Source organism: Gracilinanus agilis, chromosome 2, assembly GCF_016433145.1.
Source record: "Gracilinanus agilis isolate LMUSP501 chromosome 2, AgileGrace, whole genome shotgun sequence".
In the NCBI taxonomy this organism is placed as follows: Eukaryota; Metazoa; Chordata; class Mammalia; order Didelphimorphia; family Didelphidae; genus Gracilinanus; species Gracilinanus agilis.
In genome coordinates, this window is record NC_058131.1 from 268,320,491 (window position 1) to 268,346,613 (window position 26,123).

At 37.2% G+C, this 26,123-nt stretch overlaps 1 protein-coding gene across 1 annotated transcript in view; it reads right to left on the reverse strand.

Annotated features, from left to right (window-relative positions):
* Positions 1 to 26,035, reverse strand: part of EHMT1 (euchromatic histone lysine methyltransferase 1) — a 307,779-nt gene extending 281,744 nt beyond the window's left edge. Inside the window, exon 1 of the mRNA XM_044663911.1 lies at positions 25,982 to 26,035. Coding sequence (XP_044519846.1) covers positions 25,982 to 26,002 — 21 coding nt within the window. The 5' untranslated portion in view covers positions 26,003 to 26,035. The remainder of the gene's footprint in view (positions 1 to 25,981) is intronic.
* Between the last annotated feature and the right edge of the window lie 88 nt (positions 26,036 to 26,123).

Sequence of the window (26,123 nt, forward strand, 5' to 3'; positions counted from 1 at the left end):
CATTTTTAATACAGCTTTTTAAAAATATTGATACTGAAGCACACCCTACTTAAGTACCTTTTCCCTGAATTTCAACTGTGTTTTCACCAGCTATCTTCTCCCAAGTACAGCATGTCATTGAAGATATCAGCATGAATATTCTAATAGGCCATTACTAACTTTTACAATGTGAAATGGATTTGATTACTTGGTAAAAGTCACTGACAAGGGTGAGAATACAGCATTTGTTTGCATTTAAAATGTTTCACTGATGCTTTTTTGCTTTTTCCACTAACCATTTTCCAATAACCAACTCCCTCCTTTTAGTAACAAAGAAAATCAGTCACACAAAACCAATCAACCAAGCAAGAGTATCTTAACAGCATATACAGCATTCCTAACCCATACTTCACCACTACTGTATCAAGAAGGCACTGTGCTTTGTGTTATGACTGTATCTCATGAATCAAAATAAAATCTAAATGTAATATTAATTCTGATATGAAATACAAGGGAAAATAGACTAGAGTTTTGGCCATCTCAAAGTATGTATACAAGAACAGAACTTCTGACTATGATTAATCCTTTTCCCAAGACTATTTCAGGGAATCTTGATTGGAAGCAGAGAAGAATCCTATCTAGGCCTCAGAGTTTTTATTGAAATCAAAGTTAAAGGGCAGCTAGGTTACTCAGCGGATTGACAGCCAGGGCTAAGACAGGAGGTCCTAGGTTCAAATTTGGCCTCAGACCCTTCCTAACTGTGTGACCACTTAACCGCCCCCCCTCCTCAACTGCCTAGCCTTTACCACTCTTCTATCTTAGAACCAATATACAGTATTGATTCAAAGACAAAAAGTAAGGATTTTTTAAAAAAGAAATCAAGTCAACATTCATTCCGTTCATTAATCACTTACTATGTGCCTGGCATTGTGCTAAGGCACAGAAGATTCTCCTCACCTCCTACCTTCCAAAAAAAAAAAAAAAAAAAAGGCACATAAAAAAAAGTTCTTAATCTAAAAGGAGATCACAGTCAAGCTTTCTTCCTTCAAGCAGGTCTTATAAAAGCTTATTTTGCTAAGGGTACTTGTGCAAAGTTTTGTGTGGGCTTTTTATTCTAGAAAAGATTGAGTCATTAACCTAAAGAATAGAATAACTGAGCTTGAAAAAGACCATGTTAAGTCATTTAATAACCATTCCTTCACTTTACAAAGAAGATAATTTTCCTGATTTTTCCATACCAGTGTGTAACAACATTTATCCAAAAGAAAATTCTTCATATTTAACAAGAGAACTTCATATCACAGCACATTTTATTTCCTCTAGCTCTGTCTGAAACTATATACCTTAACTCTGCATTAGAGTAAGCTAATGCTAAGATAAACCAATACTTCATCAGTGAACACTGAAAACAATACTGGCTCTGGAGTCAGAGGTCTTGGGTTCAAATCCTACCTGTGACACTAATAGTATTGACTTCAAGCAAATCTTTTAATCGTCCTGGGACTCAGTTTTTTCACCTGTAAAATAAGGTAGTTGAACAAGTCTCTTAAGATCTCTTCCAGTTCTAAATCTATAATTTGGGCATATACATATATATGTATATATTAATGCATGTATTACATATGTAGGTGTATTTGTGGATATATATTGCCATACATGCAAGTGATTGAAGTAAACCATATTTTAGTGAACATTCTTATAATCTGATGTGAATTTAACAAAATTGTTAGAAATCCTATATAAAAACCAGGTTCCAAAGTTAATGTCCATTCAGCCAACTATTGAAAATGTTACTTTCAGGTTGTGTGTGTGTGTGTGTGTGTGTGTGTGTGTGTATAGTGATTGTATTTTAATACCTAAAGTATATTAGGTTTTTTAAAACTTTACCTTCCACTTTAGAATCAATACTATGTATGGTTCCAAGGCAGAAGAGTGGTAAGGGCTAGGTAATGGAGGATAAGTGACTTGCCCAGGGTCACACAGCTAGGAAGTGTCTGAGGTCAGATTTTTTGAACCCAGGACCTCCTGTGTCTCTGGGCCTAGCTCTCAATCCACTAAGCCACCCAGGTGCTCCCTACCCCTCTAAAATGTTCATCACTATATTAGAATTTCTGAAAATGCAAAAAGTATTGCTATTAACATTTTGGGATACATGGAATTGTTTCTTCAACCTCCTCAGGGTTTCCAAAATCAGAAGTAGAATTGTTGGGTCAAAGGGTATGAATGGTTATTTTTCTGACATGATTTCAAATGTTTCCCCAAAAGAGGTGAATTAATTCAAAGTTTCAACCAACTGAACAATCTGCCTATCTTCCTGCAATCCCTCAATACTAAGTATTCAATTAAATTAATTTGACAAAAATTAATCAATTATTTTCTATGTGCAAGGCATTGTGTTTTTCTCTGGGAATACAAAGGAAATAAACGAAAATATCTCTGCCCTCATGGAGCTTACATTCTACCAGGGGGATTAAAAAATATCCCCAGATAAGTAAATACAAAGTATACACAAAAATATTTTAAGAGGTAGAAAATAGATCAGGATCAGGAAAAGCCTCAGGTATCAAGTGGCTTTTGATCAGTGAAAGGAAGGGATTCTATGAGTCAAAGATAAGAGGGGAGAGCACAGTTTAATCTAGGTTATCACCAGTACCAAGGCACAGAGGTACAGATGGAATGTCACATTTATAGCTAATAGCTAGTAAACCAGTATGACTAAAACAGAAAGTGAAGAGAAACAATATAAAATTATATTAGAGACATATTTTAAATGATAATGGAAAGATGATTGAGATACCCTTGTGAAAGTCAATAATTTAATTCCATGTTTTTCTTCTTATTCATTTCCAATGGATTGACCTAACTTTGAAAGAGATATAATTTTTTTTACCTATTTTTTTATTTTGTTTTGTTTTTATATTTTTAAACCCTTAATTTCTGTGTATTAGTTCCTTGGTGGAAGAGTGGTAAGGGTAGGCAATGGGGGTCAAGTGACTTGCCCAAGGTCACACAGCTGGGAAGTGTCTGAGGCCAAATTTGAACCTAGGACCTCCTGTCTCTAGGCCTGGCTCTCAATCCACTGAGCTACCCAGCTGCCCCAAGAGATATAATTTTTTTTTTTAGCTTTCTTTTTCCTTTAAGAATTTAGATATTATATATTTTGATGCATGTATATTTAATGATTATATTTTTGTATTGTCTATGATACCTTTAAGCACAATGAAGTCTTCTCCCTGTCTATCCCTTAACCTTGCCCATTTTATTATTACCTTATCTGAAATCTAAAATGATGGCAACTCTTGCTTTTCTGGCATCTGAAATATAATAAATTTTGTTCCAGGTCCTTATTTTCATTCATGTTTATATTTCAAGTGTTTCTTACATGCACTAGATGTTTGGGTTTTCTTATTCATTCTCCCACTGAGGAAAGGGTTAATTCGTTCACATTTGGGTAATAAATGTTAAGTGTGAGTTTTATTTCATTATATTCTTTTGTTATTTTTCCCTCCTCTTTTAAGTGACCCTCTATTTTCTGTGTTTTGTTTAGCTCATACTAATCTGATCCAGGTTTTTTCCAGATGTCTATACCCCCCAACCCATTTGAGAAATAAGACAGTATAAATCATTAGATTCAGAAATGGTTGAATGATCAGATTCAAAGAGAAGTCATTAATGATCCCATATCAACTGGACAAGAGGTCTACAGTAGAATGTCCCAGAGATCTGTGAATAGCCTGGTGTTGTTTAGCATATTTATTAATGATTCAGATAAAGAGAGAGATGACATCCTTATGAAATTTGCAGATAATATAAAGCTAGAAGGGATTGTTAATACACTAGATGACAGTCAAGAGATATAAAGATCCTTATAGGCTAGAACACAGACTAACTCTAATAAGATAAAATGTAATAGGAATAAAGTCCAGCCCATAAATGAAAGACTCCCCACTCTGACACACCCAATTAGTGGTCATCCTGATTGAAGATCTCCTATAAGGAGGAATCCCCTATCTCCCAATATATCTCTTTCCACTTTATGAATAGCTCTAATTGTTAGGATTTGCATGCACCTCAAAATAAGAAATGCGGGAGTTAATCATTAAAGAAAAAAATGAACTTTGAACAAAAAAGAGAAGTCACTCCTTCAAAAGAAACTATTTCTCTTTCCCCCTCAAAAAAACATAATAAGAAAGGTAAATGGTTAAGGCAAAAATAAAAGGTCAAACAATAAAATCAATGCCTATCTGGCCTCTAGGACTAGACAAAGCTCTGGCTTTATTTCTTAACTCACATTGTTTGAGTGACAATGAGAGAACAAAGAAGAAGCGTCCATAGGCAAAAGAATTTAAGGAGAAAAGGACCTATGGGAGTAAATAGCCTTCCACATCTTATAAAAGAGTCGATTACTTCAACTCAACAAATCAGAAAGCATTTATTAATCTCTTACTGCAAATGCCAAGCACTATATTTCTTACAAATTTGGTTTTGGTTTCTTTAAATTTAAGACTTTGCATTTTATGTTTCAAGAAATCAATTTCATAAAAAACATGGTTTTAAAAGTTTACCTAAAAAAGAGCTAGGGGTTTTAGTGGTCTCTAAATTCAATTTGAGTCAAAAGGATATACAGCCCAAAAAGCTAATGTAGCCTATGCTCCTAAGGAATAAGAAAGTGACACATCGTTAAGTATCTCCCTGGTTGAATATCTGAGACACTGTTTCAGGCTCCAGCCTCCACAGATTAGAAAAATACAAATAAATTGGGTAAAGTTGAGAGGAGAGAAACGAGAATGGTGAAGACTCTTGAATCCATACCAGATGTGGACTGTCTGAAAGAAACTAGCAATGTCTAACCTAGAAGAGTTAGCCAAAGAGTATTACTGTCTTTAAGCACTTTGAAAGGCTGTGTGCATGTTAAAGAAGGATCAGATTAGTCTCTGTGCTTCAAAGGGAAGAACCAACAACAAGTACAAGTTACAAAAAGGTAAACTCAGTTTTCATGTCTAGGAACATTTCCTAAGTGGGGCAGCTAGGGAACTCAAGAGGATAGAGTGCCAGGCCTGGAGTTGGGAGGGCTTGGGTTCATATCTGGCCTCAGAATCCTCTTAGATGTGTGACCCTAAGCAAGTAACTAAAGCCCATTTGCCTAGCCCTTGCCCTTCTGGTGTGGAGTTATTACTTAGAAAGTAAAGGTCATTCTCTCTCTCTCTAATCCAAATCAAAGCATGAAGGACATATTCAGAGATAACACCAATAATTAAAGAAAAGCAGAGGTTAACTATCCCACCATGCCTCAACTGCTTCCTGACTGCTCTTCTAAACCTCTTCTCTTTAAAAGTATTTCCATGAACTTCTATTTTGGGGAAGAGCCTCAAATCTACCATCCTTCACTAGACTTAACCACTATGGTTCTGGGTGGGTTCCTACTCCATCTTCCTTTTCAGCTCCCTTTTTATGTCTAATTTTCTCCTATTCGGATTTAAGCTCTTTTAAGCACAAGGACTCTTCTACCACCCTGCCTCCTGCCTCACCCCTTCAATCTGCATACTCAGTGCTCTTTTAGCAGTGCCTAAGACACAATAAATGCTTAATGCTTGTGAACAGACTGACTTTCCTCTCTCCCTGACCATATGATCCCAAGAATTAAGTTTTGGGGATCCATTCTGTTTTATTTGTCCCAATACTAATGGGAATGGAGTCCCCAACCTAGTAGGTATCTTGAGCCATGGGGATCCTGTGAGTTCAGTTAAAACGGTAAATGTTGCTGTTAGTCTGGATCTCAGTTAGTTGGGAGTGAGAAAACCTCAGTACTTTTAGAGTTAAGCTATGAAAATAAAAGCACTTAACCATCATATAAACTTATATAATGTTAATGTCCAAATGCTTCATAGATGTTTACCATGATACCCAATATCCTTATAATTACTGTAACTGTGCAAATAACTATACTACAGAATATAAGCAAATAAAGGTACAAAATGCTATAAGAGTTCAAAGAAGGGAGAAATCACTCATTTCTGTCAGGGATAGGGAAGACACACAAGAATTATAGAAGGCTTTAAATAAGAGGCAACATTTGAATTAGATCTCAACAGATGGAAAGAATATTTAAGCCAGTGCTGTAGAGTGAAAAATAGTGCTGGATCTAGATCAGAAAGATTTACATTCAAATTCTAGCTTTGATACTTATTAACTCTGTCTCCCTGGGAAGTTGTCTAACATTTCTGGGCCTTAATTTCTTTACATATAAAATTAGAAAGTTGAACTAAATGTCCTTTGAAAGGCTCAAAGGATAACAGACCACAGTCTTAGCAGGAACTCTAGAGGTAAAAGGGTAAGACTCTAGGTCAGTGATGGCAAACCTTTTAGAGAAGGAGTGTCAGGACCCACCATGCCCACTAGAGACCATGTGCCATGCTTTGTCTCTCCCCCACCCCCTAAGTACCAGGCATGCCTTGCCCCACCCTCTTAATCCACACAGGGGAGGGAGGAAGCGCTCCCATTGGGCTGCTGGGCAAAGGAGCAGGTGAAGTGAGGAATGTCCTCAGGGAGTGTAGAGAGGGGGAGGGGTGTGGCCCAAGTGCTCTGCTCCCCTCCAGCTCTGCTGCCTTTGAGCAGCCCACCTTACCCGCTGTGTGCTCCCACTGGGTGCTGGGCAGGGGGTTGAGGGATGTGAAAAAATGTTGTCAGGCACGGTGAAGAAGGAGAAGGGATCAGCTCTGCCCAAGTCCCTCTGCTTTTCTAGTAATGAATGGGGGAGAGGGACCATGCTTGCCCACAGAGAATACTCTGTGTGCCATCTTTACCACCCATGCCATAGGTTCGCCATCATCTAGGTCATACAGCCCAGACACCCTTTTTTTCAGAAGAGCAAAATGAAGCCCAAAGAGATAGAACATATGAGTAAATGGCAGAGCCAGAATTTGAACCTAGGTCCCATTATTCCAAATCCAACATTTGTAAACTGGGAAAGACATTATGTCAAAGTATAAACTAGGAAAATATAAGATGAAAAAGGTAGGTCATGTGCAGGGGACAGCAAGCAGTTCAGTGTGATAAGAGCAAAAGTTACAAGAGAAATGTGCAAGAATAAAGCAGAAGGTAGTAGTTTATAGTCAAACTTCAAAGAGCCTTGAATGCCACATAAGAAGTTTAGGTTTTAGTATCACAGGAAACTTAAAGCCAGAAGAAGATATCAAAGATCACCCTATCCAATTCCACTCATTTCACATGAGGACACCAAGGCCAGAGAAATTAAGCAATTTGCCAAAAATTACATAAACAAGAGCCAGAATTACAGTCCAAGTTTTCTGACTTCAAATCACATATTTGAGGGGCCATGAGAAATGTACCATCTACAGATCAAGATAGACATACACATATACACTACCACTTGAAGACTGGTCAATTCTCAATAATCTGTATTAAGTGTCTTTGTATCACTAGAGTCTCTCTAGCACAATGCCTTTTATACAGTGAGTTCTTCAAACACATTTGTTCAATGAAGTAAAATCTTACTAACATACTTGAAGTATACCTAGTTACTGTTTAAAACCGAACACCATCCTCTTGTGAACCAAAAGCCAATGCTAAGCATCTTTCCAGGAAAAATCAGGCCTCGTTTTTGTGCAGTGACTCAAGTTGTCCTAGTGGCTTCTACAGTTAAATAATCTGATAATTTCCTTCTACTGATTTCCTCAAAATTTTATATTTATTTCAGGTAATACTCTTTTAAATCTTCTTTATTACTGCAAATTAAGGGCTAAGAAGCAATGTTTCTACTGATGCTCACCATAGAAGGCTTACAAGTACCTAAAAAAAGAAATCAAAACAACTCTTTCAAACTATTATTCTCTTGCTACAAAAGACTCTCCTTACTTAATTCTACCTCTCCTCATTTCCCCCGTTTTTCTAGATATTATTTTTTGTAGTTTTTAAGATTAAAAGATAAAAAATTGAAAAACAGAAATTAGGTTTTGGTAAGTATATTAAAGAGGGCTTATTTGGTCTGGACCTATGATTTAAATAGGATAGGGGACTCTCAGTAAGGAAATTAGAGAACCTAGATCTGAATTGTAGATCTGATATCTGTATGACCTTGGACAAGTCACTTCATGAATCTAAGATTCAATTTCCTCATCAGCAAAAGGAAAGAGTTGATTAGATGGCCTCCCTTCCAGCTCTAAATCTATGATTCTATGATTACATAACTACAAAGACAAAACAAAACAGTTCCTACACTTCTGGGAAATTCATATACATAGGTAAGGCATGACAATGTATGGATGAAGAAAGTAACAATCAGAGAAGGGTATGAAGGAGGTGGCACCAAAGATGAATACTGGTGGAATGCAAGACATCCAAAATACCAAAATGAGTAGGGAGTGCATTCCAGTGAGAATACATGGAAAAAGGATATGGAATGTCAAGTTCAGAGAAATTAGTGGCCCAACTCATCTTAAATATAAAGCTCATGGTTGAGAGGAGGATATGGCAAAATAGGAACTATCTTAAATAATCTTAAATAATACCTTATATATAAATTCTATCTTAAATAAATAAAATAATTAAGTCTATTTCAAGTTAATTTTTGACCACTTACAAACAGTCCTTACTACGGAATACTGTCACGTAAAACAAACAATATTCTATTATAGAAATTTCACAGTGGAAAGTAGATGAGTCCAGCAAGCAACCAACAAAAGAGTAGTTTGCATTTTCTCCCTCTCATTGCTCATGACATAAAACAGTCCCTTTATCAAATTCATATTCATACTCATGGACCAAAAAAGGACAATACCCTGTATAGTTACAGAATTTTGTACCTTTTGAACTACGTTCCCCAGAATTCCTTTCTGTATTACCCAGCATCCTTTTCCTTTCGTTTACATGGGTGCTTCTATTGTTTGTTTATAAGTTCTGTAACTCCTCACTCTCATTCTCTCTTTTCTCAAGACTGGGCCGGGTTAGCTAGCTTTTTTTACTTTAGTTATTATTAATAAACTTTATAAAATATAATAGTTATTGTATATTAATTTTAATCTTTACAATCCCATTATAGGTTAACACTTCATTTAGGAATAGTATAATGCATTCCAACCAGAATAGCAGGTTTTCCTTCTTCTCCACCTCCTCAAAGGAGAAAAAGGAAGTTCTACTCAGCTACTCTGGAGTCTGCTCCGGCTCTTTACAAGTTAAAAAGCATCAAAGCACTGTCCCTCTCTGTTCTGCAAATAACCTCCTACCCCAATAAAGCCCACTGTCTTTCTAGACAGTGGGAAAAAAGAACTCTTTCATAAGTTACAATGAAGTAGTTTTGTTTCCTCACCTTATACCTGCAAAAAGAATATATATATATACACACGATAGCATTCATGAAGAAACCCAGTCATCTTCTGATCAATGATGTGATTGTTATGTGGACATGAATTGACTGATAGGACAAGTCTGTTTATGGAAGGAGAATTTACCCAGAAATTGAGGTCAGGATGCAAATTATCAGGGAGAAAGAAAGGGATAAGGAGTAGACCTAAAAGAAAACAAAAAGTAGTTAATGTTAATATTACTTGCTTTTTTAAAAATTTAAAACCCTTACTTTCTATCTTAGAATCAACACTGTGTATTGGTTCCAAGGCAGAAGAGAGGTAAGGGCTAGGAAATGGGGACTAAGTGACTTGCCCAGAGTCACACAGCTAGGAAGTATCTGAGGCCAAATTTCAACCCAGGACCAGGATCCTTTCTCTTAGGTATTACTTATTACATCTCATTTTTTATTTCTCGGAAGAGAGGGTACCACCAAAATGATTTTTTTTTAAATACTTCCCATCTTGGAATTGATATCAAGTATCAGTTTCAAGGTGGAAGAGTGGTTAAGAACTAGACAATGGGAGTTAAGTGACTTACCCAGGGTCACACAGCTAGGAAATGTCTACAACCCAGCTACCCTTCAACTTATTTCTAAGCAAATATAATCAGTAGCAATTTGTGAGTCCCACCACCATATATCTTCAACCATAGCTAATTCACTGGAAAGATACCATTCTGTGACTCTCAGAAACAACTACACTTCATTAATATTTCCTTTTACTCTTTCAAATGAATATTATTTTTTCTAGTTCTATAAAGTATCTTTTCAGCAGTTAAGAGTGTATACCACTAAACCTATAAATTAATTTCAGTAGTATTGTCATTTTATTATAGCAACATGGTTCAGCCATAAGCACTAAAGAACACTTTGACATTTTAGGTTGTTCTTTATTTCATCTCAGACCCTTACTAGCTATCATATCTTGGACAAGTCATTACTGACTGATTTAACCTCTCTCAGATTCAGTTTTCTCATCTATGAATATTGATAATGATAACATCTACTTCTACATCTTGGAGTTGTTGGGAGAATCAAACATGATAACATATGCAAATAATTTTGAAAACTTTAAGATGTTATATAAATGCTAGCTATCATCAGTAAAAATGTATTAATTATGTCAGGCACCATGTTAAGAACTAGGGGGGAAAAAACAAGAGAGCTTTGTTTAAGGACTATTTTGTAATTGTACTATACAAGGACTCAGTGGGGTTTGTTAAAAGTGACTCCTAAATAATTCATACATTTTGAGTAAGGCCCCCTTATCTATGGCTTCAGTTATACATGGTCAACCTCAAAGCCAGGTCTCTTCTGCTTGCACTTTGACTTTTATTGAGAGGGAACGGTTAGGGGCTGAAGAGGGAGGCCTTACAGCAAGAGGTGAAGGACAGAAGCAAAGAAAGTACATGTATATGGAGTCAACAGATGTCCATGTGAACCCTACTTTATCCCTCCTGGATTTTGTGATTCATATACAGAAATGCTGTTGATATTTGGGGGTTTATTTTGTTAACTACTACTTTACTGAAGCTATTCTCTCAATTAGCTCCTTCACTGATTCCCCAGGATTCTGTAACTAATCAATTTCTTTATCTTGTTTATAGCTTGTCTAGCATTTCTAGGACAATGTCTAATAATATCAGGTAAAGAAGGCATCCTTACTTTACCACTGAATTGTTTAGGAAAGCTTACAATATTTCCCCATTGCAAATAAGAATAGCTTTAAGTTCTAAATGCTTTTTATCATATTAAAAAAAAATCCTAGTTACCCTATATGCTGTACCTAATATATGCAACATACCCTATATGTTTAATATAAATTAACATTATTTATGAAAGGCTTTTTCTTCTAAAGACATAATCCTCTAATTTTGAATGTATTTGTCTTTAATGATTACCTTGTTTTTATATTATTTAACCATCCTTGCATCAATGTTATAAAAATTCAATCATGTGTGGTTTTTAGGAAAAATTGCTGAAATATTTTTGGCAGGAATTCATTTAAAACTTTTAATCAATATTCAGTAATGATACTGACCAAGAGTTCTCTTGGCTTTTTCTTCCATGACTCACTAGCAATATATTTGTTTCATAAAAGGCTTAGTAGAGTTTTCTTAATTATTTTTTAAAAGTGAGCAGAGCCAAGATGGCGAAGGTATACAGACCCACTTGATCTCAATCAAATTACTTTCCAAAAACTATGACATAATGCCTCAAAAAGAATTCTGAAGAAGCATAATCCACACAAAAAGATGAGATAAAACAATTTTTCAACCCAAACAACTTTAGAATCTGTTGCTCCAGGGTGGAAGTAGAACACAAAGTAGCACGCCAAGGCAGGTCCCACCACAACAACAGGCCTTTGAGAATAGCTAAATAAGCAGCAAAGGCTTCTGGACCTCTCAGCCACAGGCAGTAAAGGGGGTCAGACAACTGCTAAGAAGATTACAAGAGTCTCTTTGTTGGCTCTGGGTGCAAGACTCTTGTTACATTACCCATATGCAGATCCAGGTAGCAGTTCTGGGTTGGGGTCTTAGAGTGAGGAAGAGGACTAACACATAGAGGCACTTGAGGCCACAAGGAAGCAGGGAACCCTGGTCACAGTTCCAAGGCAAAAAAAAGAGTGAATGTGGTTCCTCACAGACCATACCACAGAAGAAGAGAATATTAAATACTCCTTTTATATCATATCAACTTAGAAGAACTGAAAGCAGATAGATCCCCAGAATTAGCTCTAAAGGCAGCTAAACAAAGAACCTGAACCTTGGAACAATGCTCCCTTCACCACAGTTTGAGAGTCCAACTTTAACAGTTTTTTTAATTGAAAAGAAAAGAGAAAGCCTGGAATATGAGTGGTTTCTTTTTTTTTTTTCTTTTTTTCTTTTTTGCTCAACATACAGTTATTTTGGTGACAGAAAAGACCAAAATACAAACTCAGAAAAAGATAAGAGTCAATAATGCTGCATCCAAAATCTCCCAATAAAAACATGAACTACTCTCAATCTCAAAAAAGAACTAATGAAGGAACTCAAAAAGGATTTTTAAAATTTTTTTTAATTTTTTTTCAATTTTTTAAAAAGCAAATAAGAGAGAAGAAAAATTGAGAAAAGAAATGAGTGATATAGGAAAATCATGAAAAAGAGAGTCACTGGCTTGGTAAAGGAGGCCCAAAAAAAATACTGAAGAAATTAATGCTTTCAAAAATAGAATAGGTCAGTAAAAGAAGGATAAAAATCCACTGGAGACCAGAGTTACTTAAAAAATAAAATTGGCCAAATGGAAAAAGATATACAAAAATGCACTGAAGAACTTCTTTAAAAGGCAGAATTGGCCATAAGGGAAAAGAGATACATAAATTCACTAAGAAAAAGAACTCTTTACAAAGTAGAATTGACCAAATAGAAAAGAAGGTACAAAAGCTCACTCAAGAAAATCATGCCTTCAATCAAATGTAATGGAATTCTCTACTAGCAGCAATGCAATGATCCAGGACAATTCTGAGGGACTTATGAGAATGAATGCTATCCACATCCAGAGAAAGAACTATGGGGAGTAGAAACAGAAGAAAAACAACCACTTGATCGCATGGGTCAATGGGGATATGATTGGGGATGTAGACTCTAAACAATAACCCTAATGCAAATATTAGTAATATGGAAATAGGTCTTGATCAATGGCACATGTAAAATCCAGTGGAATTGTTCGTTGGCTATGGGAGGGGGTGTGGGAGGAGGGGAGAAAGAACATGAATCATGGAATCATAGAAAAACACTCTAAATTAATTAATTAAATCAAAAATTTTAAGTAAAAAAAGGGGAGAAAATCATGCCTTAAAAAGTAAGCAAGTAGAAGCTAATGACTCCATGAGACATCAAGAAATAATCAAGTTCTATGGAGTGAGGTTATTGGTAAATGGCTGTAAATAAAAAGCTTCAATAAAACATTAAAGGGGGCAGCTGAGTAGCTCAGTGGATTGAGAGCCAGGCCTAGAGACAGCAAGTCCTAGATTCAAATCTGGCTTCAGACACTTCCTAGCTATGTGACACTGGGCAAGTCACTTGATCCCCATTGCCTAGCCCTTTGTGTTCTTCTGCCTTGGAATTGGTTCCAAGACAGAAAGTAAGGGCTCCCACAAAAACAAACAAACAAACAAACAAATAAATAAATAGAACATGAAGGGAAAAAACATGAAAAAATAGAAGAAAATATGAAATATCACATTGGAAAAACAACTGACCTGGAAAATTAATCCAGGAGAGATAATCTAAGAATTATTGGACTATCTGAAAACCATAAACAAACAAAAAAAAAGCTTAGATATCACCTTAAAGAAATTATCAAGGACAGCTGTCCTAGAAATTGAAAGAATCCACTGATGACCTCTTGAAAAAGATCCCAAAAGGAAAATTCCCAGGAATATTTTAGCCAAAATCCAGAATTCCTAGATCAAGGAGAAAATACTTCAATCAAAAAGAAACAATTCAAATATTGTGGAACCACAGTCAGGATAAAACAAGATTTAGTATCTTTTACATTAAAGGAACAGAGGGCCTGGAATAGGATATTCCAGAGGGCAAAGGACATCAACAAAGAATCAACCAGCAAAACTGAGCATAATCCTTCAAGGAAAAATGGGTATTCAATGAAACAGAGGACTTTCAAACATTCCTGATGAAAAGACCAGAGCTAAATGGAAAATCTGACTCTCAAATAAAAGTCTTGAGAAGAATAGGAAGATTAAAAAAAAAAAAGGCATTAAATAAGGTTAAATTGTGTACATACCCATATGGGAAGATGACTTTTGTAACTCCTAAGAATTTTATCATTATCAGGGCAGTTAGGAGGAGTATAAATATGACATAGGGCAAGAGTGTGAGCTGAATATGATGAGATGATATCTATAATAATGAGATTATGGCATAAGAAAGAGGAATGCAAAGGGAGAAGGAGAAAGGAGAAAACAGAACGGGGTAAATTATCTTACATGAAAGAACTTTTATAGTGATGGGGAAGATGGGGGAGGTAGAGAGGGAAATACGTGAACCTTACTCTCCCTGGAACTGGATCAATGAGGGAAGAACATACTGAGACATCTGGGTGGTTCAGTGGATTAAGAGTTAGGCCTAGAGACCAGAGGTCCTATGTTCAATTGGGACCTCAGACACTTCCGAGCTATGTGACCCTGGGAAAGTCACTTAATCTCCATCGTCTGGCCCTCATCACTCTTCTGCCTTGGAACCAATACACAGTACTAATTCTAAGATAGAAGATAAGGGTTAAAAAAAAAAAAAAAAAAAGGCTAAATCCAGAGCAAAGCAAACTTTTTTCACTTTTTTTTTCCTATTTGAGTTTCCTTCCACAAAAGGATTAATATGGAAAAATGTTTTTTGTGATTGCACATGTGAAACTGCTTACCATCTCAGAGAGAGAAGGGAAAGGAAGACAAAAAATTTAAGACTAAAAATTCTTTTTAAAATGTTGGAAACTTTTTACGTGTAATTGAGAAAAAAAATTAAATGAAAATTTTTTTAAAGTAGGTAAGATTTTAGTGTAAATCCTTCTAAGCCTTGGATTTTTTCCCCCCTTTGATAGTTCCCTTATATTTAGTTCTATTTCATTTGCTAAAAAATTGGATTTCTCAATAGAACAGAAGGATAAGAATTAAAGGACCTAAAATAACTCAAAGCTTGATAAACATTATGAGAAGAAATCCTTAGTTGTCTTTTGCATGATAATAAAAATTTAATTTTTTAAAAAAGAACTCTTTAGTCAACAAGAACTGCTGGAAAAACTGGAAAACAGCCTGTCAGGAAGAACTGCGTTAATATATTCTATAATAAATTCAATAATATGACTTGAGGGCAGGTAGGTGGCTCAGTGGATATAGAATGAGAGCCAAGCCAAGAAACAGGAGGTTATGGGTTCAATTCTAGCCTTTTGACACTTCCTAGCTATGTGATCCTGGGCAAGTCACTTAACCCCAATTGTGGTAGCTACTCTGCCTTGGAACCAATACTTAGTATCCCTTCTAAGACAGAAGGTATGGATTTAAGAAAAAATTAATGACTTTAATATTAAAGAACATACCATGAAAAAAATTAAAAGAGAACTACAAATGAATACTCTTCACAGGCATACATACAGCATTAATTCTTTAAAAAGGAACAGATGGGGGGCAGCTAGGTGGCTCAGTGGATTGAGAACCAGGCCTAGACACAGGAGGTCCTAGGTTCAAATCTGGCCTCAGACACTTCCTAGCTGTATGACCCTGGACAAGTCACTCAACCCTGCCATTGCCTAGCCCTTACCACTCTTCTGCCTTGGAACCAATACAGTATTGATTCCAAGACAGAAGATAATGGTTTTAAAAAAAAGGGACAGATGCTATTACAAAAGATAAAATAGAAATTTTTGAATACATTAAAGTTAAAGGCTTTTGCATAGACAAAATAAATGTAAGTAGAACAAAAAAGTAAAGTGTTCAACTGGGGGGGTGGATCTTCATGCTAGTGAAAATGAAGAAATGGCTGGCCTGGGCAATTGCCTTAAATGGAGGCTCTGGGAGGTGCCGCCCACTCTCTAATCAAAGGAAGGGATTCAAGGTGCAAAAGGTACTTTGAAGCTGAGTTCCAGTGATCTTTCAGGATGAAAAGGTTTCTGGGACATGATGGAGGCAAGTCCAAAATGATTTCTTATTGTAGCAAAGAAATGAAAACAAAGTAGATGGTCACTGAGTTGGAAATGGTTAAACAAATTCTTATATATATAAACAAAAAAAAAAAAAAGTATTACTGTACAAGAAACAATGAATACAGAGAAGCATGGTAAGTCTTAATGTGAAGTGATGCAAAGGAAAGTAAGCAAAACCAGAAAAACAATATATAAGCACAATAATATAAACAGATACCAGAACATCAACAAAGCAATCAAACCAAAATATAACCATATTAAATGGCCAGTCCTGGATCCAAAGAAGAAAAACGAGAAGCTATCAATTGCTTCTTTGCAGAGGCAGGTGGCAATAGAAATGTAACATTGTTTTACAATGGCTTTTTGATGTTGGTTAGTTTTGCTGAACTATTTCTTTCTCTCATTTTTATTCTTTGTAATAAAGAATGGTTCTCATGTGGGCAGCAGGGGCAGAAATGTGATATAATAACAAATGGTTTTAATAAAATTTTATTTTTTAAGTACCTACTATGAATCAGACATTGCTAAATTCTAGAAATAAAAAGACAAAAATGGAAGTCTCTTGCCCTCAAGGAGCTTACATTTTATAAAGGGAGACAATATGTATACATATGAATGTATACAAAATAAACACAAGAGAATAAGGAAAGCAGAAGTCATTAGCAACAGGAAAGATCAGAAAAGGCTTCATAAAAAAACTGTTTGAAGGGGGCAGTTAGGTGGTTCTGGGGACTGAGAGCCAGGCCTAGAGATGGAAGGTCCTGTATTCAAATGTGGCCTCCGACATTTTCTAGCTGTGTGACCCTGGGCACGTCACTTAACCTCCATGTGGCAAACCTGTGGCATGCATGCCAGAGTATCCTGGAAGGGTCAGCTCCCTACCCCCTCTCCACACACCTAAGGGCATTTCTCACATGATCCACTCCTCTACCCAGCAGCCTAATGGGAGCACTTCTCCCCTCCCCTCTCTGGGGTAAGGGGGCCTCTCATATGCAATATGAGGATTGCAGACTCTAAAACGGTTTGCCATCACTGACCTAGCCTTTACTGCTCTTCTGCCTTAGATCCAATACACAGTATTAATTCTAAAATGGAAAATAAAGGTGTTTAAAAAAAATTGTTTAAGGGGCAGCTGGGTAGCTCAGTGGATTGAGAGCCAGGCCTAGAGACAGGAGGTCCTAGGTTCAAACCCGGCCTCAGACACTTCCCAGCTGTGTGACCCTGGGCAAGTCACTTGACCCCCATTGCCTACCCTTGCCAATCTTCCACCTATAAGTCAATATACAGAAGTTAAGGGTTTAAAATTAAAAAATTGTTTAAGCTGAGTTTTGGAGCAAATTGGGGATTCTAAGAGGCAGAAGTAAAGGAAAGACTTCCACACACGGGAAAGAATGTCAGAGAAACTAGCAAAGTCAGAGAAATACAGTGTCTAATGTAAGAAACAATCAGAAGGCAAGTTTGGCTTAACCACAGAATGCATGTAAGGCTGGATAAGTCGTACACAAGTAGAGGAAGCAATACTCTGAATCTACAATAACTATGACCAACAAAAGAATGGTTGGTGAAATAAATACAGTAAGAACTTTGAAACAAGCAACCACGATCAAGGACTGAAATGCTAGACATAGTCAGGCATATCTAGAACTTCACAAAGTTCAAAGCAATAATGGACATGAGGTCTCTTAACTTCATTCGAAGCTTACCTCTAGTGGAACCTCCTTCAAGAGGCCCTTCCTGAGTTTCTCAGTTGTTAGCAGAGTTCCCAAAATCATTGTATGGGGATATTGTTGATATAGCGTTAATATTTTGTATATTTCTTACATTTACTTCTGTGAATAAATTTCATCCTCCTGCTTAGTATAGAGCCTGCTGTGAGGAAGAGCCTGACATACAGTAAGCATTTAACAAATGCTATTAACCACTATTTTACTTAACCATCAACTGTTTACTATTTGAAAGCATCCCTCTTTGTGTTTCCAGAGTCAGCAGTGTCTGTCATATAGTAGGTACTTAATGCTTGTTTAGTGACTGAACAAGATCTAAAGATTTTAAGTGACTTTTCAGGCATTATAAAACCTACAATGTATTAATCCATGTCTAGAGCCTAGGTTAGTGATGGGCAAACTTTTGAGCTTGGTATGTCAAAATTCACCAAAAAACTGAGCATAACTCGGGTACTTGTCACTTCGAGAAAAAAAAGCATAATTTTGTGATATTTATAGTTTAAATAACATACTTCTCTGTATGCAGCCGTGTCATCAAAAACGGCTATGCATGTCAGTGCTGACATGCATGTCATGGGTGTGCCATCAGGGGCCTAGGTCTTCTGATTTCCTAGTCCAGTACTATTTCTACTAACAATCAATGATAAAGAAATAACATGATGTCTAAATAACTTTTTTAAATCAAAACTGGGGTTTTTTTTCCCTAAGCAAGAGTTTCTTCTAAAAGATGAAATCATAAAAAAAAATGTATTTTAAATAAAACAAGTTCTACTCCAACACCTCATCATCAAGGCATAAAAGTGACCCTGGCTTGCTGAAGGCTATCCAGAGCTATATGTAGACTCTGGAAGATTCTACCATCCTAAAATGATTTTACCATAGTCTTAGTAACAAACTATATCCACTTTTCACCAGTATAAACATAAAGAGGCCTCTTGCCAGTAGCTCCGTCACTTAGTAATGCATTGTTTGGCCATAGCAATCCAAAAAAAAAAAAAAAAAGAGAGAGAGAGAGAAATGCAAAATGATGCATAGTGCTATTGCTGCTGCCACCACCACCACCACCCCTTCGATTTCTGAGGCTTATGGTAACAGAGGAAAGGGGGGCTAAAGGTGCCAAGAGTCATGGGTTTTTAACTAATTATAAACATTAACATATTGTTGGTACCCTGAATGCATGCTCTTTGTCCACAATAAGTTACATTATCGAATCATATCAATATTAATAATCTTACTATAAATGAAATCATAATAAAATAAAGTTGCAACTAATAGAAAGATGAATCATAGGTTTCCCTTGGAAAATATAGGAATTAGTAGAGTTGGCTTTACTGTGCACCCAAAAGTAACAGAAAAAATAATTTCATGGCCTACCTGATCATTTTCTATTGTAGAACTCTAGAAATAAGTTTCAAAAAGACAACCATGAAGATAATTTCAGTTATGCGCCAACATCTGTAGCAGAGAATGAGGAGGTAGAAAAATTCTACAAAGAATTCAGTTAAGGTACTCCAAATTAAGTCATCCTGTTCTTTTAATAATCTACAACTTCAATTAAAAAAAGGTCTAAGTTCAGGTCCTCATTACCTCTCACCTAGATTCTTGCAATCGACTCCTGATTGGTCTCTCTGTCAAAGTAACTTTCCTTAAGCATAGACCATGTGGCTTCACAACTCAATCTACTCTAGTGACTTTCTATTGCTTCTAGGATTAAACATAAATGTCTCTGTTTAGCTTTTAAATCCCTATGCAACATGGCTGTAACCTATTTTTCTAGCCTCAATGGGCATTATTCTCTCTTCCACGCTCTTCAATTCAGCCTAACCAGTCTTCTCTCTCCTCATACAAGACATTCCATACTGTTTCATCTGCCTCTGAAATGGCTTTGCTACCTCCTTATCCACCTTATAAAGTATCACTCTTCAAGACAAAGGTCAAACACTATCTTCTGCACAAAATCTTTCCTGATGCCCCAAACCAAAGTGCTCTCTTAAACCCCTTTGTATTTAACTACTGTGTATATATATCTGTATTAACTTTTTTGCTATATATAGGTTTACATTTATAATTTTGTTACTGATTGAGAGAGGATTGTTTCATTCTTTTTATTTGTATCTCTATCACCCAGCCTAGTACACAGTAGGGACTTAATACTTGCTAACAGACTGAGAGGAAAATCTGCAGAAAGCTTACTGACTGACTTAGCTAAACTATCTCATCCTCAGAATAGTCAGAACTAGAACTAGAGGAAAACAACGATCCAAAACATGGGAGAAAATGTTAAAATTTCCATTAACTATTTTCTCCACAGTGACAATGACAAGGGCACCCTGTGGGTTTAAGAAATGAAAGCTTTCAGAAACAGACTATGTCTATTCATTCATATAACTGACTGAAAGGTACAGTGAATAAAGGCCTCAATGAGCTTAATAATTGACTATCTTTTTGAAATTTTATTAGGTAGAACAAAATATAATTTAAAAAGATTTTACAAGGGGTTTCCCCCTGTATTAAAATCATATAAGAGCTAACTTTTACAACCTTCTGATTAAAAAAAAAACAGCTTGCTAAGATATCTGCCACTGTTGTGGATGATGTCCAGCTCATGGCTGAAATGAAAATCAAGTCTTCCAACTGCTTCTGTATACAAATGATATGCTGTTTCATTAAGTCCTAAAACACTCATCAATTCAATAACCATTCAAAATTTCTGTCTAACCATCATCTATACATGAAAAGATAAATGGGTGAAAAATGCCTCTTCTTTGGACTGATCAGTAATGAATTAGGACTAGAAATTGACAAAGAATAGGCTGGATTACATTTGGAAAACTGAACAGTGCTTTTAATGACCCCAAAATTTTTCACTGAAACAGTAACCCATTCTTTTGACATTCATATTCTACTGGTGATGCTATACAGAATACCAGTTCCTAAAGATTAAAATTGGAGGTCATCAGAAGGTCAACGTAGAGGTGCTTAGTGCATATGAATAGGCTACAGAATACCAAGGAAGAATGACATGAGTGAAATGGTTTAACTGATATCATTCGATATCCTTTTCAGGACTGAAAAAGAATTGGGTTAGCCATGCTGTGAGAACAAAAGATAACTGATGCCCATTTGCTTTATTGATATATCCACATAATGTGAAAAAGTCTAAAAAGGGAATTTTAACTAGACCTCTTTGGCAGCCTAGTGAAATCTATGTACCCCTTCTCAGAATGATGTTTTTAAATACATAAGATATGTTAAGGATTACAAAGGAAACCAATAAGAATGAACCAAATTTTTTTTTTTAATCAAATTTATAGTCCCAGGTTAAGAACCCCTGGTCTAGGAAAAAGCCCTCAATAATATTGAGTACAGCCCCCTGTGGAGGACTTTTGGAAAGATATAAAAAGTCACAAAGAATACAAAGGCCTGCAAAGAGTATGATCTGATTACTGAAGAAAGGGCCTACATTCAGGAGATCTGAGATCCACCAAAGTTCTAAATACAAAACTGCTTTATGCTACAAAGACAAAAAGAAAGAACCCATAAAGGAAACCTAAAGATTCTGAAACTGATTGTTATCAAAACCAGGCAAGAGGCTACAATATAAACTCCTTCGGGGCAGAGATCATTTTAAGAAAAAAGTATATGCCAGACACTGTGCTAGGCGCTGACTGGACATACAAAGACCAAAAACAATTCCCTGCCCTTGAGCTTACATTCTAGCAGAATAGGAAACAAAATATACACATCGGAGTAAAAACAAAATACATACAAGATAAATACAAAGTAACCTGGGGGTAGGAGTGGGGGAGAGACTAACAGGAGGGAAGCGGAATTCTGAGAGGCAGAGATGAGGAAGCAAAATATTCATTTTTGTCTTCATATCCTCCACCTAGCTCACATAGCTTTACACAAAGTAGGCACTTTCTAAAATGTTCACTGAATTCGAAAAAGGAAATTCTGAGGACACAAACTTTTAGGATCAGAATCTTCTGAGGAAAAAGTCATTTCCCTTGTAATACAGAATAATGATCCATAAGCACTTGCAGATATATGAAAACCTGCACCTGAAGCTAAGTAAAAAAGAAGCAAATTGTGGTCATTAATAACTGCTGTTGACTGGTAAAGAGGGAAATATATGTAGAAATGGCACAGCCACTGGAGAGAAGTGCTATTTTCCTATAGTCTCTGAGACAAAACAAATTCCACTGATACTGTTATATCATCCACTTCTGCCGATTTATATGGAAACAAATGATGCAACCAGAAAGACCTTTTAAGGTATCTGTAGAGATCATGAAGTCCTGGACAGTAAACTACAGGATTTCTGGGCACAGGTGCTGTTTTCAAGTCTTATTCCAATTAAAAGTTGTAACTCCAGAAGAGAAAGGAGGATCAGAGAATCATAGACTTAGGAAAAGGAGGAATCAGTCATCTAGTCCAATATCCTAATTTTACAGTTAAGAAACTGAGACCCACAGAAGTTGTCACCTGTCTGAGGTCATAAAAGTAATATGACAGAAAAGCAAAACCTGAAGACACATCTTCAAGTGCTGTTCACTTCCCACATCCTGAGAATTATCGGTTTCAGAAGACTTAGGTTCAAATCCTGATTCTGGCTAGAGCAAATTGATTCTTAGAAGACTGGAAAGATTGTTAAGATGATGAAAGTGGGAATACTTGCCAATATGATTAGAAAAGGCTTTAAACTGAAATTAAAAAAAAAGAAAGAAAAGATCCAGTACCATAGGTATAAGAAGGTATGACAGGAAAAAATGTTCACTAACTTAAAGAACAAAAATAAATGACAAGAAAAACAGGATCAACATTATTCTCAGATGGTTACAAACTGATGCATAATAATCAAAATAAATTAATACTTTAACAAATGGAGGAGATAAGACTTCATGAATGTCACAAATTTGGTGGGATAGAGCTTATAGGAAGAATATCATAATATAAATATTTTATATAAAAAAATAGATCTGCTAAATATATATTTCATATAGTGTATATGAAAGTAGACATGAAATAGGCTTCAAATATTTTTAAAAGGCTGCCCTGATGTATGGATAAAATAATCTGTGTGGAGATGGAGGACACAACTAATAAATGCTACATAACAGTAGATTTCAACTCAGCACATTCAGGTATCCAAAGCAGAATAAGCCACCTTACAAGTTCTCTGTCAGTAAACATATGCAAACATAACTTAGCTAACAATTTATCATATAACTCGGGGAAGGAGAGTAGAATGACTATATCCTATAAGAAATACATTATTATAAAAAGGTCCCTTCTCACTCTAAGAATCTAATTCTAGAAGTAGGATTCTATGAATTCTGTCCCAAATAAGTAGTTTGTTGACCAGAGCTGTTTTCTTCCTATCCCTTTATTTTTTTGGTTTGGTTTTTGTTTGGGGGATTTTTTTTTGGTTAAGACTTGTCACTTGATCAGTGTAGGAAGCTCTCTATGAGTAAACTGCCATTATCAAAGCTAAGAGTTAAAGGTTTTGCAATTTACAATCTTAAAGAGTTATGTGGAGCTGAGAAAGTGACTTGTCCAGGTTCCTGAAGCCAGTAAATTAACTTCTGACAGAGATTATAACTATAAACAATTTTTGCTTTGTTGATAATGGTACATAAAAAAGTTTATGGAATTCTAAACAAACCACCATTTTTCAAAAAAAAAGTACAATAGGGATAACCTTGTAATGTCTAACAAAGGTAATTTTCAATTTTTTTGATATACCATATTCCTTTACATTCTACAAAAAATATAAAATATTAAGAACCTACTAGATACAAAGCAATTTACTATACTAGCCTTACAAAGGCCATGATAAGCATGTAATTAGCCATTATTATATGTGATTAAGAAGAAACTGGAGGGACAGCCTGATTACCATAATAGATAAGAGTGGGCCATGGAGTCAAGAAGACTTGGGCTCAAGTCCAGCCCCTGACACTGTAATGCCACACCAACTGGCTGTTAGACTTTGTGTAAGCCTCAGTATTCACCAAATAATTCTATGAAACTATAAATTTTAGAAAAGTTATTCATCTTCATCAGGAGAGGTAGTTTGTATACTACAGAGTTCCCCAGAAATTAAGTCACAAGTTCAAACCAAAAGAGAAAAAAAAAGTATTATTATTATTTTTTTTAATCCTCACTTTCCATCTTAGCATCAATACTCTGTATTGGTTCGGAGGCAGAAGAGTGGTAAGGATTAGGTGATGGGAGTTAAGCGACTTGCCCATGGTCACTTGGAAGTGTCTAAGTCCAGATTTGAAACTAGGACCTCCTGTCTCCAGGGCTGGCTCTCAATCCACTAAGCTACCCAGCTGCCCCTTCTTATTTCTAAGAATGATCTAACATAGTAGGCTTTGGAAAACTATGGCAGGAGATGATTTTTTGGTGATATGGCTAAAGCAGAAGGGAGGAATGTCTATAGATTTATAATTATATAATATTATAAAATATATTGAGTACCTTCCCCAAAATACCTTCCCTAAGTAATGCAAGTATTATGCCAATTTTACAGATAACACTGGGGCACAGAAAGTTTCAGGAAATCAAGATCCAAACTCTGATCTTGGACTCCAAAACTAGGGCTCTTCCCACTATAGCTTGATGCCTCTAGAAGGCTATACTGAGAAACATTTTCTAAGTGCCCCTATGGGCACTTGGGATGCATGTACCCTATGGGAAAGGTTAACACAATCTAAATAAGACAGTAGAGGGCCTCACAGTTAATTATGTGCATCAAATTATCACTACCTAACTTCTAATACCTAATTATCTGACCTTTAAGGTCAAGCTTCAAAAAAGATCACTAGATACAGATGGGTAGTCCAAACTGTTTATTTGTAAGACTGCATAAAATCCCTAATTTTTCCCCTAAAATGAATAGTTTGAAATTTTAAAATAGTAGCCATACTCAAAAGCCATCAATATTTGATGCCCTAGTGCAGAGGCCTCAATAAAAACCTTTATTTTTCTACCTTTACATGTCAAAAATAACTAAATAAGATCACTTCCCTATCTGTAAGCATAAGCAAAAGGGAAAGACAGGTTTGTTCACAGAACCTAAGCAGCATTTTGCCTCTGACTAGTTTGTAATCAGTTCGGTTTAATCTCCAGGTAAAAGTTGAAGAATGGTGCAATCCCGTTTTTATTAGTCCTCAAAAAGAAAGTATTGTCTCCATATAGTGTTATTAGCCTCACGCCCACCTATTCATTAAAAGTGCTGTGCAATGTCCCATTACACAAATGAAAGGTCAACACAAGGAAATAGGACAACTCAAGGAAACTAGTCAAATCTCTTTTCTTTCAGCTCCCTAAGTTTCCCTTCAGTTTCAATCTTGTCTTGATTATAGTCGGAAATGAGCCCAAGGAATGCCTGTCAATCGACCCCATCTCCTCCCTACTGCCTGCCCCTTCCCTTTTGTCTTGAAGGTTCTCAGGCATTTCCATGCTGGGCCTAACCCCGAAGCAGCCTCCCCCAACCCGAAGCCCAAGAACTCTTTCGGACACACAGATGTCAGTCTGTGTACTAGGATTTACTTTTAACTTTTCTTTCTGGCAATACATCTGGGCTAGTGTGTACCAGGCCGGGATGGGAAGGGATGGGATAGGGTGGGATGGGGTGGGATGGGAGAGAAGAGAGAAGGGGAGGGGATAGAAAAGGAGGGGGAGGAGACGGGAGAAGCTGGGTGGGGTAGAGAGGGGAAAGGAGGGGAGGGAAGACCCATGGCCTTGGGGAGGGAGTATGGGGGGAGGGGGAGGCCAAGCCAGGGCATCTTCCCCAGCCTGCCTCGCGGGCAGCGCGGGCCGGCCTGGCGACGAGCGGGGGAGGGGTGCCCGCCCGCGCGCCCAGCCGGGCTCTTAACTCCTCAGGCGAGCTACCAGATGAGGGGCTGCACGGGAGCAGCAGCCGTCTTCAAAGCCCCCCCAAGCCCCAGTACTGTGGGCACGCGCGAACACACACGCACGCACACTCGCACGCACACACACACAAAGCGGCCCGGCGCGGGCCGATCCGGCCAGGCCCGGGGGAGGAGCAGCAGGGCCGTCGGCAGCGGGCCCCGGGCCAGGCCTAAGCCAGAAGAGGCCGCGCCGCGCCCCGCCCCCGCCTCGCTTAGCCGCCAACGGCCCCGCGGCCCCCGCCCGCCCGTGGTCCCTCCGCCCGTCCTTTCCTCCCTCCCTCCCTCCCTCACTCACCCACCTCAGAATCCGCGGCGGCCATGGCCCGGGTGCCCCGACTGTGGCCCCGCCCCCGTCCCGCCTCGCGCACACAGGCCCCGCCTCCACGGCGGCCCGCCCCTGCTCCATAAGCCCTGCCTTCACGCTACCACACGCACACCGAG